Below are 15,737 nucleotides of genomic sequence, written 5' to 3'. Positions count from 1 at the left end.
TTTAGAGGGGAAATGTAATGTTATGGTTGACTGTGGGGAGGTTAAAGGTTCATCCCCAGCACAGTTACAGAGAGGTGAAGCCCCGCCCCTTCCGCTGTGCATCATGGGACACATATGATGCGATAATTTTGAAATTCTAATTCTAACTTGTCATTTTATCCATTGGACAGTCACGTGAATTATTTAGTTATTTATTTTTTTTGTCTTTTTGAGATTCATGGCACAATTAGTTTTGTGCTGTTCATTACCACACATGTTTCTTTCTAAAATAAGGTCCCATGGTGGAAAGGGTGTGACTTCGCCTCTCTATAACAAAATATATATATATATCTCAGTACAGGGACACAGAAAGGATAAAAGACAGAATTTCAAAGCTGATCTTGAAGCCAGGCTTTACTCAGGGTTGCTCTGCTCAGCTGGGCTCTGCTGACTGAAGTGCGACATCTGTTTTGAAGCCCAGAATCCTTTGTTTTGGCTTTCAGTTCCCCTGAAGTTAAGCCAAAACCTTTTCACTGACCTGTCTTATAGGACCATCAGGGTCTTTCTCTTGACCCAGATGAGTATCAGCAGCCGTCTCTCCAGTTGTTGCATCACCTCTGCTGCCTTCCTTGGACTTCAGACGGACCTGAGCGTACTCCCCTATCTTGGAGTCCAGGCCTCGGATCTCACCCTCGCTGAGCTTGCTCTTTGAGTTGGCCTGGAGCTTAGCAAAAGCCACACTGGCGTAGTGGAGAGAGTCCTCGTTAGCTGCAGCTTCCTGTTCTAGGATGGCTTTATTGGCATAGATCACATCCACTGGTGAAGAGTTTTTCTGCAGGAAAAAAAGTGAGCAATTTCTGTCAGCAATGGAAAAGAAGAGATAGTTTTTCTCCTTGGCCAATTAAATGAGATCCGCAATCAGAATCAGTCCATTGTAACTCAAATGATTTCAAGCTTAGCAAAGTTCTGAAACTCAATATTATTGTGCATGGAGATGAACTCACCCCATTAGCTAAAATGTCCGAAGTGTCCACCGTTCCCTTGTCGGGTGAAAGGCTGCCTTTGCTTTTCCTAAAACCAACACAAGAAGTCATTGTTAAATACACTCAGTTCTTATTGTTTATTAAAGTCTCTCATTTCAAGGTTATGTATTGCAGTGTTCATGGGTGACCTGCTGAAATCTACAGCGAGCCTGGTCACTATCCAATCATGAAGCCAACACGGAAGTGCCAAAAGTTGCAGTTCCTTGAATGGACTGGCTCAAAATCATGTCAATCCCCAAAGACCCCATTTGAAAATGCCCAACTTTACAGCAGAAATAAACATTTTTACACCCGGGTACAAAATACGGTATCAGTCTCTCGGTTTATTTTCCTAGATTGGTGCCTTGTAGAGAATTTTTAATGCAAGAATAAGACAAATGACTTGGCTTGCTGTGCTGTTAATTGTACTAACAGACTGGAATTGATGGACAGACGCTGGTTTTTGGGTTTAACGAGCGACCCTGTTGGTGTTAACCGTCAGACAGCTGAGCTGGAGATCTGTGGGCAGAGCCTGGTGCCTCTGGAGGAATGAACACCCAGCGCCGAGGAAGATATAGAGATCATTTTTTAAACTTCCTGGACTTAAAAGTGTGTTTATCTTCAACCTCACTTCCCAACCTCTGCAGCAGCAAGTGCAGAGCTGCTAAAATCCACATAAATACAACTGTTCTTCTCTTCTATTTGTCTGCTGAATGGAGGAGACGGGAAAAGAAAAGAAATAACAGAATCGCAGTCACAGTGGTTCTGTCCACCATTTTTTGTACAACCTGAAAAAGATTACAGTTAGCAGTACTTTATAAAGCGTTAGCTGCTGTCTCACCTGCAATAGAAAAGCAGCAGCGGGACACACACCAGCAGCATCCCCAGAGCTCCTACTGCAGAGCCGATCAACAGAGACACAGTGTGGAGACCTGAAAAGTCCCAACAAACCATTTTATTGGTCAGTCAGAGCACACAGAAGAAAAGCCAAATATAAATGCAACACTTCAGTATTCCTCTACCTAGCTGAGTTTCACTGGAGGTCACGTTGAACACAAAACTATCAGAGCCCAGCGAGTTGAGGCCGACGCAGACCAGAGAGGGCATGTGTTCATCCAGACGGTACAAGGTGATGACGCTCCTCATGCTCAGGTCTCCCAGGGGAACTTCCCTGATCGGGATGTCAGCAGAGTGATTGACAGGCTCTCCGGCTAACTCCCAAACCAGGGAGGGAGGGGGGTTCGCCTGGCTGTCACAGGAACATCGGACCTGGGATAAAATCTTGACGCAGCGGGAGGAAGGCAGGATCTCTGGAGCAACTGAGACAGAGGATGAAGTTGGCTATTTGTACATGCTTGGTTAAACTTCCAGGTAAAATCAAAGGCTTGCAATCCAGTAAAAAAGATAAATCAATCTCACATGTAACATCGAAAGTGGCAGGCTCCGAGTGTTCAGCTCCGTGGACATTCAGAGCTTCGCAGTAAAACTGATCCTCGGAGAGTTTGGTCACGTTGAAGATGAAGTCTCGCTCAGAGCCCACCAGCTCATTTTCTCTGCCCGCCACTCGGAACCAGGTGAAGTTAACCGCCGCTGGATTGGCGATGGTTGTGCAGGTCAGAGTTACAGAGCTGCCGTCCTGCACTGGACCGGAGGGCTCGACTGAAACTGAGGTGTTCTTAGGAGGATCTGGAAAAGAAAGAGATGGTGTTTATTCGTTGGGAATGCTCACTGGGCCACATTCAAGAAATGTAACTGACCAAATGGGATTGTGAAGTTTATTTATAGACGTTTCTGCAAAAGTCGGGGGGGGGATACCAAATCTATACAGCTGGGCACATCTATCCACTCGCACAGCGACGAACCTTCACACTTTCTGTCGAGGCTCATAATCACAAATCATCTGCTGTTTACTTCATTCACTCGCCCCTCCTGACTTCTGTGGTCTACATTAGAGGAACGTTATGTAAAAATAGGCATTTTCTGCAATTTGGCATCCTCCAATGTTTCTGGGGTGCGGCACCACTGTTGTAAATGCAGATCTCAGGTCTGTAGCAATTTGTCTGACAAGCATTCACTCTGTTACAAGACACTGCGTCATCAAACTGCTGTCAAAGTGACACAATGATGCTTTAAATGTATTGAAATTTAAATATTCTGAAAACTGTGACAACATTTTCCTCTGGTTGGAAATGACGCCTCAACACGGACAGAAACCAAACAAAACATCGCCACATAATTTAACACACTGGCACACATGTGGACCCACAGCAGAGCTCAGTGATGATGGGCCATTGACACAGAAAAAGGATTCTGAGGTTGTCACGCAACGCCACAATACGTTACTGTGCGCGCTCCAGACACAGCGGCTGAGACTTGGCTCCCGCTCATGTTTGGGTGACCACAGCTGGATATACAGCAGAGCCATATTCAGCATATGAACACACTGGAAACCTACAGCTGTGTTCAGTGCAAATCAATGTCTTCACTGTGTGAGATCGACTTACACTGAATGTCCAGCTGAATGGCAGCTGAAACGTCCTCCCCCTGCTCATTTTTCGCAGCACAGTGGTAGCCGCCGCTGTGGTTGGGCTCGACGGCGTTTATAACCAAGGAGGATCCTGGTTCCTCATCCTCTTCATCATCTTTGTACCAGGTGTAGTTGGTCACAGGTGGGTTGGCTCTGCTCTTACAGAACAGACTAACAGAGCTGCCCTCCAATATTGGACCATCAGGGTCGACGATTACTGACGTTTCTTTGGGAGAAACTGGGAAAACAAACACAGGTTCAGTTCGTGCTGCTGGCCTTTATTTATCATCTGCCATTCTGTGTCAGTGTGACTTACAGAGCACATCGATCTGAATGACGGATGAGTTCTGGGCTCCGTATTTGTTTGTGACCTTGCAGTAAAACTGGCTGTCGTCTTCCATGACTGTAGTCGAGAGCCTGTTCTTAGAGCCCACTGCTGTCACCTGATCTCCATCCACTCTGTACCAGGTGTAGCTGTCCACAGCTGGGTTTGCGTTGGTGTTGCAGGTCAGAGTCACTGAGCTGCCCTCTTTCACAGGACCGGGGTAACTGACAGATGTGTTATTTGGAGGATCTGGAAGATAATTTTGGAAATGTAACGCGTGAAATAGTTGCTTTATCTGAAACAACAGCCGGACATAAATATACATACTCAAACATACTCACAAAGAACGCCGAGGGTCAGACTTTTTTCATACATAATATCTTTGCTGCCAGTTTGTCGGCTGTAGAGAACAGTGCACGAGAACTTCTCTCCGTTGTGGAGGTACGAAGCAGTGAAGTTCATCACAGAGGTCACAGATTTGGTGTCCATGCTCTCTTCAATGTCACCTGCACTGGGGGTCCATGTCAGAACTGCAGGAAGAACGGGACAAGCTGAGACAGCCGAGCAGTTCAACCTCACCGGAGTCCCTTCCTCCACCTCCAGCCTGGGTGGGGTTATGGTGGGTTTGGGTGGTGAATCTGAGAAGTAAAGTGAGAAGAGACACCAAAAGATGTGGTTTACATGTATAAGAGCAGCGGCGGATAATCTATCTTATTTATTTATTGTTTTCTATTTGTGAAAACTTGAAATTTCTTTTGTGAGAAAAAAAAAAAAACATTTTCAGGAATATTTTTTATGTGTGAAAGTGGGTGAAAAACAGTTACACGTAAAACAATTCTCATAATTTCTTTTTGTACTTGTTTTCCATCCAAAGAAAAATTCTCCTAAAAACTATTTTTCACTGGTTTCACACAACAACATTCTCATAAAAACTAATGCCTTAAAAATGTTTTCTTCATCTTTTTCATTTTTTTCAATGTAGCACTAATCTAAAAAAAAGAAAATCACATTTTCCTTCTTTTTTCACTGCTTCACAATTTTCTCTTTCACTGGTTTCACACATTTAAAAAAGAAATTCTCCCAAAAATGTTTTCAAAAATTCACACATTTGACAAACTTGTCATAAAAAAAGAAACCTGTGATTTTACACACAAAAAACACATTCAAACATTTTCAACTTTTTTTTTTTTTTACTGGTTTCAAAACTTGATACATACAAGAATTTCACAAGGTATCCCACAATAAATTGTTTTGCTGTAAGAGGAAGATGGATCACCAGAAAATTTCTTAAAAAACCTTTGCTTGCCCCTCGGGGCTGCTGTGGGAAATGACACAAACCTTTAGCTTCGATGATTACGCTTGTCTGAAAGTTGAACTTCAGATTGTTGTCACACTGCAGTCTGAAGTAATAGCTGTCATAATGGTTCGACGGCAGGTTGTTGAAGATGGTGGTGCAGTCCTTCTCAAGCAGGTTCCCCGTTAGGTTTCCTTGGAGGATATTTAAGCTTGCGCTGGCTCCGGTGAGGCTGGAATCAAACACCTGCGTTCGACTCCAGCTGCCTCGTTTCCAAATGGCCTTACAGGTATCATCCAGGTGTTGATCATAATCCGAGGGCAGGGTGAAGGAGCAGGGGATGATCACACAGGAGCCACTCAGTCCCTCTACTTTCTTAGGCATGAAGGAGGCCCACTGCTGGCATGAGCTACCTGAAGTCAAACATCATAAAAAGCAGCAAAGGTGAACACCAAAGTTGTATTACTACAGGTAGTGTGTGCATCCATACAAAGCACCTCGAGAATGATATACTGTCATTACTGAAGCAGAAACTAAACGGTGTTGAGGGAAGTGAAGTATATATAATTAGAGATGTAGTTTAACTGCCTTTGGAAGTAGCTTGATGGTACTTCAACAACATTATGTTTTTCTGTAGTTTAATTAGTTATCTCTGTGCACTTAACTTGTGAAAAGTCAAACAATTTTGTCCGCTACAGAGACTTGGATTACACCATTACAACAGCTATTTTATGTTTGTTTTGTTTTCTTTGTTTTTTTGCATTTTAAAATAAGTCACCACGTCTTCAGCCATTTAGGAAGCTCTACTTATTGCTATTTATGAATAAATAATAATTTTTACTCATACAGCACATTTCAAAACATGGTTACAAAACATGTTTAACACGATCAAATTAAACAGTAAACTAAAGAAAACCTACACACAGATTTCTCTCCCAATAAACAGGATGTCCTAAAGCAGACAAAATCACTGGAAACTATTTTTTAAGAAGTGGGTTATTCAAAGTATTTGGAGAAGTTGTGGCTATTTTAGATGTTGCCTGGGCAGCTACTTCTGGTCTGAAACCAGTAACAGCGGACTGCTACAATACATGAATGTCGAGAAGATGCAAAACATCTGTAAAGTATTCAAATGTGTAACAGCCTACCTTGAAGTAGACAGCATACGAGGAGAGCCTTTACAGCACCGGTCATGCTTTTATGTCAGGTTTATGATCCTACAGAGGGGTGCTGCACACACACACACACACACACACACACACACACACACACACACACACACACACACACACACACACACGCATGCATGCACACACACATAAATTACAAGAGGATAAATCCTGTTGTTACTCAACAATTCCATCCTCAGGCTTGTAGTTTTTAACTGCTGAAAGTGATCCACATTATTGTTTGCACTGTTTTCAAGCTTGTAGCAGTGGAGCAGCACTAGTTATAGTAGCTTATGAGAGAAAATATATCAATATCACAGTGGATTATTACTCCACTTAACAAATATAAGGCAGTCAGAGCTGAATTTATACTCTAACTTTATATAGAGTATTATTGTACAAAAATATTCTATTTACATTACTGCATTAATAATGTAAAGATAAAGTGCTTCTCTCCACTTACAGGATATTGAATAAAGAAGGTGTCACCTCGAAAAAGAATAAGAACACAAACATGAGATGTTCAGCGCTGACAATAAAACTGCTGTTACACTAAACAATTGTGTCATCATGTTCGACAGTGTGACCATATGAAAGGTTTTGCATGTGTTTTGCAAAACTGCACTTTGGACGCCAAAAAAGAGCAACAACGGAGCAGTGAGGAAGTATTAATAATTAGCTTAAAGTGTTCAAGTCTGGCAAATGTTTAATGTAATGCACCAGTATTTTTTTTTCCTTTTTTTTAGAATTATTTAAACAGACTTGAATGAAAGATGAAGAGAGAAGTTCGACAAAGAAATAAGAATGAATCTCTGTTTACCTTACAGCCAACAATGATGTTCAGCATACGGCGTCTTTGTTTTCTGGAAAAATAAGATAGAGCGTATTTTAAATTCAAACACACACTTCCCGACCGGATTTTGAAGTCAAAGTAAAAACTGTACAGACAATTTTATTTTTAAAAGTGATTAAAAAAAAAGAACAAAAAAGAAAAAAAAGAAGAGGAGGAAGGTTTTACCAGCATTGAAGGGTCAGTGGTAACAATCCGACTACTGAGTCGCGTCACACTGGTCTCAGCTCTTCATAGCTCGGGGGAGTGGCATTCGGTTTCAGTAAAGGGGTTTGACTCTCTTCAGTCTCTGACCTTAATTCAGTGTTTTATGATTAAAGTTATTAATTATAGACAGAAAGGAAGAAGTGAAAAAGGGAAGAAACAAAAAAAACAACAACACAGTAACACAACCTGACAACCTGCATACAAAGGTTTCCTCCTGATCGAAAACTTGAATACTTTAAAGGTAACACAAGTGATGCTCATATGTAATTAAAATTAAAGGAGATGTATTAGGCTCATTTTCAGGTTCGTCGTTCCATTTGATTTTCATTTTACATCAGTTTTCCCATACTGTCCAGTGCCGCAGCTTTGTATTCCCCCTCCGTCTGAAACACTCCTGTCTCTTTAAGGACCCCTAGTCCGCTCTGATTGGTCAGCTCACACACGCATGTCTTCAGTCGGCTTTGTCAACGTGTTCCAAACAATCCAAACTAGCCGCTAGTCATAAATAATACAATTATCTCACATGTTAACTGAGTGTGATGTCACAAAGTCACAGGATTAAAGGCGGGGCTACTGACGAGGCGTTTCAGGAGCAGTGTTTGTTTGTGTGGGCTTTTTAACTTTGAGGTGTTTTACATGATCAAGACACTAAAACACACTGAAGGAAAGGGGGAAAATCTGAATCAAGAGCTGCCAGAGGCCATTGAACCCTCAGCACCCACCACAGTGTTCATGAGAAACTGTTGAAAGCAGACAGACAAGTGTTAGCTAAGAGGTGAGAAAAACAAGTGATGTGACAGCTGCGTAAGTTTCCATGGTTGGATTTTACCACAAGCACTTCATACACCGAGGAGGAAGTGTTTAAGTGACTTCAAAACTGTCGTGAGAAAAACAGCACAGTTATGGTTTGTATTAAAAACAGCAGTAGACTACTTGTCATTTGAAGCAGATCGTTGTTTGTCAATCAATTTGAGGTCCCAAACTGATCAGAAAAAAACATTATTGACACTTCAGGACTCCCTTAAAGCCTGATTTATATCCCAGATATTCTGCTGCGTGAGAGCATTTGGGTGGTTTTTATGAGAGGTGAAATGCTGGAAAAACCTTTTAGGTGATGAAGTTAATTAATGTGCTGCATGAAAATCAGTGTGAGGAACTGGCTGAGTGGACTTTTGTGTGGGTGTCCAGGATGTGCGTCCCACATGCAAAAAGAATATTTCCACTTCTCAGTTGCAGTTTGGATATGTTTAGGCACTAAAACTACTTGGTTAGCTCTTGGAAAAGTTCATGATCTGGATTAAATCAACGATCACCAAAAAAGAAAAATCTCCATTTTAATACACACAACACTGTGTACTATTTAAGGAGCCACCCCTGAAATACTGAGTTCTTGTTTCGTGAACTATGAAACTTTATCTGACTTTGCATCGGTGCAAGCATGAGTAGGTAATGACTGAATGAATGAATTTTCGATTTTGGGTGCACTGTTCCTTTAAATTGAGCCTGTTTCAAAGCCAGTTCAAGGGTTTCCTGTAGTTTAATGTTTAATACAATGATCGAAGTGAGTAAAAAAAATAGGAGACTGAAGCAAACATTTTATGAACAAACATTTAATAGTGCATTCATAACGGGGTATACCTTCATTTATTTGCATATCAAACCCATAGAAATTTCAAAATAATAACTTAATTCATGAAAATGTCATTTATGAAAACAAAGACACAGGATACAGACAGATTGGTAGAAACCCTTGACAATATAAATCAATCCAACGGCACAAAAAAAATAGCTCTCTTATTGCTGAGCTGTTAAATTAGACTGCATTATTTTCTACAAGTGTTCCTATTATTGTGTCCACCCCCTGTTGGTATGTGCTGTAGTGTACTGCGGTCCTGTAATGCTGCACTGTGGCCAGCAGGGGGAGGTCAGGCTCAAAGAGTGAAACCTCCCAGTAACAGACAGCCAGCGTGCAGGCTGGTGTGATCAGCTGTTGGTGGTTTGCAGATGGGTCAGCGGTGAACCTCCGTCACCACTCCAGTGTCAATCTCTCAGTAACAGATTCCTCCACCGCGCTCGAGCACATCCATCCAGCAGCCTGAGCCACTGCCCCTCAGCGTCTGATATTCATCCACAGATCCCTGAGTCCAGGTACAGAATCAGTCCCTGAGGTGGAGCTCAGCCTCACCGGCGCCCTCACACAGGGGGGGAAAACAGCACCGTCCATGCAGTAGCTTCACCCGAGGAGTTTTTCTACAGTCTGTGTTTGCGAAGAGGTCAGTAACGGCTGTGCTCATCTGTCGCCGTGACGATGACGTCCATCCAGATCCGCATGGACACTGAATTGGAGGCCACCAGAAAGAAGAGACGGTCGTAGGTCTTCACACAGAAGGTCATGCTGGGCCGCGGAGACTGAGGGGAAGGCAGACAAAGTGAAAACGTGATGAGTCACGATGAAGAAGAAGCTTTCTGACAGGCCTGAGGGGTTTTTTACACCACGCTGATTAACTTGTTCATGATCTCTGGGATCTGTCTGGAGAGATTTACATTCTCGCAGCTGAACCTGAAACTTATCACATGACATTTGTTTTCCCACATGATTAAAGTGTGATTCCACCAACGTTACACATTAAACTGTGTTCACAGCTCTTGGGGAGGTGAAAAAGTAGTTAAAATCTGTTGTGGCTCCAGAAGAAGCTGAATGTAATCTAACAAACTGCTGCTAGTGATGTCACTCAGTGGCTAAATTGCATTGTGGGTAATGTAGGCAACAAGGTTTGGAAAAACAGTTCATGGTCTTGCATTGGACTCCTGTAACACTGTTGGACTCACCGGACTGCTTAAAAAAACAAAAAATCCAGATCAATGCAGCAGAACTGGAGATATCACCTTTTCATGCCACACAATCTTCCTCCTTTTCAAAGCCTGTAGCCTACATTACCCACAATGCAACTTTTGCAAAACAATGTATTATAATTCATAGGATTATCATGTATTTTCACATAAAATCTCAATCTCATGACCCCACACTGCCTCATCACTGACGTTCTGTGCATGTTTTGTTTTGATCAGACATAAAAATAAAGTTTTATTCACAGGTAGAAAGCAGCATGAAGTGGAAATACTCGAAGCCTGAAAACCGTACTGAAGCACTGAGCAACTGAACAACTGTCCTGAGGGCAAATTGTTCAGTTGTTTTATCTGAGCAGCTACACAAACTCTTCATGCTGACGGACGTAAATAACCGGGCTTCTCATGGTAATTGTACCGCAATTATAAACCCACAGTGTCACTTGACACTTTACTTAAGACCTGAAACTTTCTAGAAGCAAAGTTCAGCTTTATAACTCGGCAGCACCAGTGTTACCCGACGCCCGCCTCTGATTTCTAATACACTAATTGCAGAGATCAACTTTAATCCTCAAATCTGCCACGTCTGTTTGGAGAAGGAGCAACCTCAAATCATTAAAACAAACTTTATGTCATGTGAATAAACACAGACGTGAGGAGTAAATTCCTTGATCACATGAGATCACGACCTGAGGTTATTGTAGTTCAGCTCAACTAGAGCTGTAACTAAAGATTCAGACTCCAGGCTACAGACCCTCACAGAAGTCCAGTTTAAACGTTTTAAATCCTGAGATTTAGCAGCAGACTCTCAGTCGGAAACACTCTACAGACTCGGTTGTTGTTCTGTGTGAGGACTCACAGAAGTGGCTGTTCGTAGATGGTCGTAGTAAACTTCCTCTATGGCCTGGAAGTAGATGACTCCCTTTAGCTTCCTCTCGTCACAGTCTGGAAGACGAAAGAAGGAAGAAAAACGTCAGGAAGATTATTAGACCATTCAGGACTAAATTGGGCCACTGCAGGTTTCAACAGGTGAGATTAAGACTTTTTATTGGATCTTCAGTGTAACCAGAACTAATGTAATATATAAATCAAAGTAATCTTATAAAAGATATTGAGGCATTTTAAGTCTCAAATGTAGATTACTGAATATCAAACTTTTTTTAAAAAGTGCACTATGTAGTTTTGGGGAAGAAAATCAGAAGAGAATCAACTGAATCAACAAACTGATCTTAAGGGACAACACAGTTTCACACTTTAGCTTTGTGAATATGTGGCGGACCCTGCCACATTTCTAGCTTCAAACAGTGTTCTGGTAACAGTGTTATTTTCCTCTGAGAACAGCTTGTTTGTTCAGTTATGGAAAGTATAAATATCTGAGTTTGTATTATTACCTCAATAACATGGCAAACATCAAAATTCAGAGTTTGAATTTACTCTCTAAACACTACTCAGCACCCCTATAAGGACCCGCAGAAACCATGAAAAAAAAGTTGTAATAATCTGCGACTCAATTAAAAACAAACAATAAAACAATAATATGATCTTAAGCATTCTTTCTTTCCACTGGAAAATACAAAAAGTGTACAGCAAAACAAACAGAGGACGGCAGCTGGAGAACAACTTTACTGAGGCAATAGTTGTTTGACATCATGCCTGACTTGCTTTCATTGACACACAGAGGGCTTTCATTCACACACACACACACACACACACACACACACACACACACACACACACACACACACACACACACACACACACACACACACACACACACACACACACACACACTCTCCCAGCCGGTCTGACCTGTATAGTAGGCTAGTCGTCTGTGGTCCATGTCAAACAGGAACCATCTTTTCTTCCAAGTCTTGACCCTCCCCCCTCGTTTGGTCAGGAAGCCCGCACAGCGCCGAGGCGTCAGGCGCAGGTCCGTGCAGCCGGCCACCCCGTGACCCAGAGACTCCAAGTGGGCCCGCAGGTCAAAGTTGGGGGAGAGGAAGAGGGGCAGGCTGTGCGGCTGGAGGAACAGCTGGAGTTTAGATGTTGTTGAAAGAGTCTCACAAATAACACCAGTAACATTCAGAGCACGTTTATTATCGATTAACTTGTTTTTGAGAGTCTGAAATGACTTATTGGACTCTGAAATATACTTATATCAACAGAAACGGATGGACAGAACATTTGGAAAATGAGGCTTTCACCAAATGGTGCTAATCTTACAACAGACCATACAGTTGCATTTTGGGAAATGTAGGATCCAATATTCAGATCCAGTGATTTCAACCTAAACATGAGGATACTTCTGCATCTTCTGCAGCTTTTTCATGATGTAATTTAATGTTTCCACTTATTGCACCGGACAAGCAACAGAATTTTTGCCGAATAAGAAGGCTGAAAAAAAAAAAATCTAAAAATGCAGTGGATATCAAACCAACTCCTGATGAACTTAGTTTTTACATACTTGTTATTTGCAACAAAATCATTAATCTACTCTGGTAGTGTTAAAGCCAAAATAGCTCTTTTGTTATTGTGGTTATAAAAATAATGCATGATGTGTTGACCGATCGTACAGGTTAGCATTTCTAGTTAAAGATAGTTGATTAACGAGTTACATCCCAGGTATTCTGATGCCAGCTTATTCTGAGCACCAACACAAAGCGTTGGTATTTGACGACCTGATGACTGATCTCAACCATCAACTATCTTCAACCACAATCGCTGAATAGCAAAAATAAAAACTCTGTTGCAAAATTCCATTGTTAACTTTATGAGTGAGGCTTCTGACTACTTGCTAGATGCTGATGAGAAAGAAGAATGTGTGGGAGACAATATCTCTGTGTTGGCTGTTTTTTTTTTTTTTTTTATCACAGTCCATCTCTCAGACAAAAGAGTCAGCTGAGAAAACACATTTTCAGGGGAGTTGTCCTTTCGTACATACCGGTGACTTTGGGGGAGAGCTGACGATCCGTTGCTCCTTTGGTTCTGGCTCTGGCCTTTGTGGTGTGTCTGAATCTGACGGTTCTGTTCGGGGAGAGTTCAGCTCTCTCTGCCTTCTTTCCTCCAACAACCGCCGTCGCTCTTCCTGCGTGCACAAATGTATCATTGAAAATCAGAAGACACAAATAACACTGCTCTAACACGGTTGTATTTGCAAGGGATTCCTTCATATATGCTTTTAAAAAAAAAAAAACATCAAAACATGCAAGTCCCCCTCCACATCTCAGAATCACGTGGCAACACATTTTTCAGTCTTGGCCTTCACCTAGAGTCTAAACATGCATTTCAAACATCCACACATCTGCCGGCTGGTTTCTTGGAGCATCATGTGTGAGCCGAGTGGGTGTCAGTGGTCAGACGGCCGTGTCTAACCCGGTGTGTCCCGGGTGATTACAAGGTGTCAGCCAGTGTTTTCCCACGGCAGGTGACTCACCCTCTCTCTGAGCAGCTTCTCTCTCTCCGCCTTGGCTTCCCTCAGCTTCTTCTCAATCTCCACGACGTCCAGCAGGGACGGGCTGTGAGAGGATTCAAATTCATCAGTTTATCAGAATGACAGAAGGTGAAGATACAGAGTGAGCAACACGGAAATTCAACTGGTAATTAATGCAACTGGAGTTCTGCTCCTGAGATACAAATGTGCCACTGAATAAAAAATTCACACCCATAACCGAAACCTTAACCTCTCTCTCATAACTGCAGTTGTTGATGTGCAAATTCCTTTTCTGTGCCGTAGTGGCGTGGTGTTGGTGTTGGTGATGTACAGGATACGGAGCGAGACGATGTGGTCCACTGAGCGGTTTCACACAAAACTAAATGGTATTCTACTTTTTAAAACAAACTGGGACTTTGAGTTGAAAAAATACGTTAAATTTACAATCATAATTTGTATGATTCTCGGCACAATCCAGATGGGATAAATAAACGTATTTGTTTCTAACCATCGACTGCTGTACTGTAGGTCCCATGTTGCACACTGCACCGGGCATGACTTCACCTCTTTGTGTGTACTGATATTTAACATTCACGCTAAATATACACTATACTATTCCCATACATTAATGAATAAACAAACCTTCAGGTATGGATTTTTTTTTCTATGTGTCCACAGGTGCTATAAATAACATGACTAACTAACTGAGCTGCTGCTGAGCTTTGCACTCTGCTTCCACCTGTTATCATAACACACTACAGTACACCTGCTGTAACTGCTGCTGTGTTAGCTGTTGACACAGAGTCAAAGTCCTCGTTGCCTTATTGATATTTTTTTGTCACCGGGCCAGAAATGTCTAAAATTCCTTTGAGGGATTATTGTGGTTAGTCTATTTTTGTAGTTCTGGCCATCATTTCTATCCGTGATGATAACGCCGCACTTATCGGGATGAGATCTGGAATGAGGTCAACCCACGCTGAGAAGACGTGGGGTGAGGAGCATGACCAGTCACACGATTATCCGGGTTTTTAAGAAAACTCGAAAGGAAAATGAAAGCTCAGACCCTCCAATGTTTGACCTACTTTAACTCACCATTACTATCTAAGCAGATCTATCACACTGATGTTATTACAGACATTTCTGTTGTGCTCACTTTCAGTTTTACATCCAAACAAAGCTCTCTGGTTAATTTAGTTAAACTCCTCAGTTATTTAAACCTGCTCGGAAAGGAAAATGAAGCTGTCAAATTATTACCCAAATTGTCTGATATTTGACCTGCTTGAGCAGCGTTTCTGTTGCTCTTCATCAGCAATGTTATCTGCCTTCTTCGTCAGCTGTTCATTTTTACAATGACACACTTCATGTTTTTGGATTTTTTAAATTTACAACAAGCCGAGTGTGGCTTGTTGTAAGAGTGAGGGAAGAGCGAGGGTAGTTAGTCCACAAATTAATCAATGGTGGATAGCGTCGATGGATACAAAAATAAAAATAAAAAATAGACTGTTGAACTTTGGTCTAGCTGATCTACATTATTAAAGACATTTTTAGTATGCTTTTACTTTGTCAAATAAAGCGCTTTGGATTATCTGGTTCAGCTGCTGGATTGTTTACCACCTATCTGATCCTGCGGCAACTCATGTTTGTTGGTTTGTTGTCCGACGACATCGTCATGTTCCCAGAGCTCAACAATTACTGTGTCAAGCAAGATGTTATTATGAGACAAAAGGGTCTAATAAACTGGAATTATCTTTTATGGTAGCTGCACCTTCTCTCCACACACTCTCCCATCCTGCCAATTCAGCCTCTAACAGCACATCAAAAAGCCGCTCTTTACATCCATCAAACGAGCGAGCGAGGTAACCGACCTGGCAGCACGAGAGCTTGTCGTGCTGTTACATGGAGTGAGGAGCCCGCTGCCGTTGCTGGTCCCAGGTCTGTGCCCGCTGCTGTGGCCGTTGCTGAGCCTATGGGAGGGCAGCGGGGACGTGAACGCCCCTGGGGACTGGCTGTCTGGAAGCGTCCTCACCAACCCTGAGAGAGGAAGGTGATGAGGAAAGACACAGGAGAACAACACGCATCGGTCAGCG

General features: G+C 42.2%; 2 protein-coding genes across 3 annotated transcripts in view; both read right to left on the bottom strand.

The window, feature by feature from the left end:
* Positions 1–18: 18 nt before the first annotated feature.
* Positions 19–7,350, bottom strand: LOC119006739 (myelin-associated glycoprotein-like). Its single transcript, XM_037075784.1, has 12 exons — positions 7,335–7,350; positions 7,137–7,179; positions 6,296–6,377; positions 5,192–5,560; positions 4,195–4,491; positions 3,845–4,102; positions 3,506–3,766; positions 2,421–2,687; positions 2,024–2,320; positions 1,843–1,933; positions 984–1,050; positions 19–811 (listed from the first exon to the last, which is right to left on the bottom strand). Exons 3-12 carry the CDS (start codon positions 6,339–6,341, stop codon positions 494–496), a joined length of 2,271 nt encoding a protein of 756 aa, XP_036931679.1. The 5' UTR covers positions 6,342–6,377; positions 7,137–7,179; positions 7,335–7,350; the 3' UTR covers positions 19–493.
* A 1,648-nt stretch (positions 7,351–8,998) lies between these two features.
* The window catches only part of phldb3 (pleckstrin homology-like domain, family B, member 3), a 28,715-nt gene continuing 21,976 nt past the window's right edge, over positions 8,999–15,737 (bottom strand). The window contains exons 10-15 of one of the 2 annotated variants that reach the window (XM_037075788.1): positions 15,516–15,681; positions 13,654–13,735; positions 13,162–13,305; positions 12,030–12,252; positions 11,080–11,165; positions 8,999–9,782 (exon numbers count right to left, since the gene is read on the bottom strand). In XM_037075788.1, coding sequence (XP_036931683.1) covers positions 9,648–9,782; positions 11,080–11,165; positions 12,030–12,252; positions 13,162–13,305; positions 13,654–13,735; positions 15,516–15,681 — 836 coding nt within the window. In that variant the 3' untranslated portion in view covers positions 8,999–9,647. The remainder of the gene's footprint in view (positions 9,783–11,079; positions 11,166–12,029; positions 12,253–13,161; positions 13,306–13,653; positions 13,736–15,515; positions 15,682–15,737) is intronic. The other variant, XM_037075789.1, reaches the window with a different exon arrangement.

The sequence above is a fragment of the Acanthopagrus latus genome, chromosome 17 (assembly GCF_904848185.1).
Source record: "Acanthopagrus latus isolate v.2019 chromosome 17, fAcaLat1.1, whole genome shotgun sequence".
In the NCBI taxonomy this organism is placed as follows: Eukaryota; Metazoa; Chordata; class Actinopteri; order Spariformes; family Sparidae; genus Acanthopagrus; species Acanthopagrus latus.
This window is presented reverse-complemented; position numbering and strand designations above follow the sequence as displayed.

Bases quoted from the DNA above. Each gene is read 5' to 3' on its own strand.
- LOC119006739 (XM_037075784.1), bottom strand. From the start codon at position 6,341: ATGACCGGTGCTGTAAAGGCTCTCCTCGTATGCTGTCTACTTCAAG. The intron at 2,688-3,505 runs GTAAGTCGATCT...TTTCTTTTCCAG, and splicing joins CATTCAGCTGGACATTCAGT to ATCCTCCTAAGAACACCTCA. The intron at 1,051-1,842 runs GTGAGACAGCAG...TGTTGGTTTTAG, and splicing joins CTGCTGCTTTTCTATTGCAG to GAAAAGCAAAGGCAGCCTTT.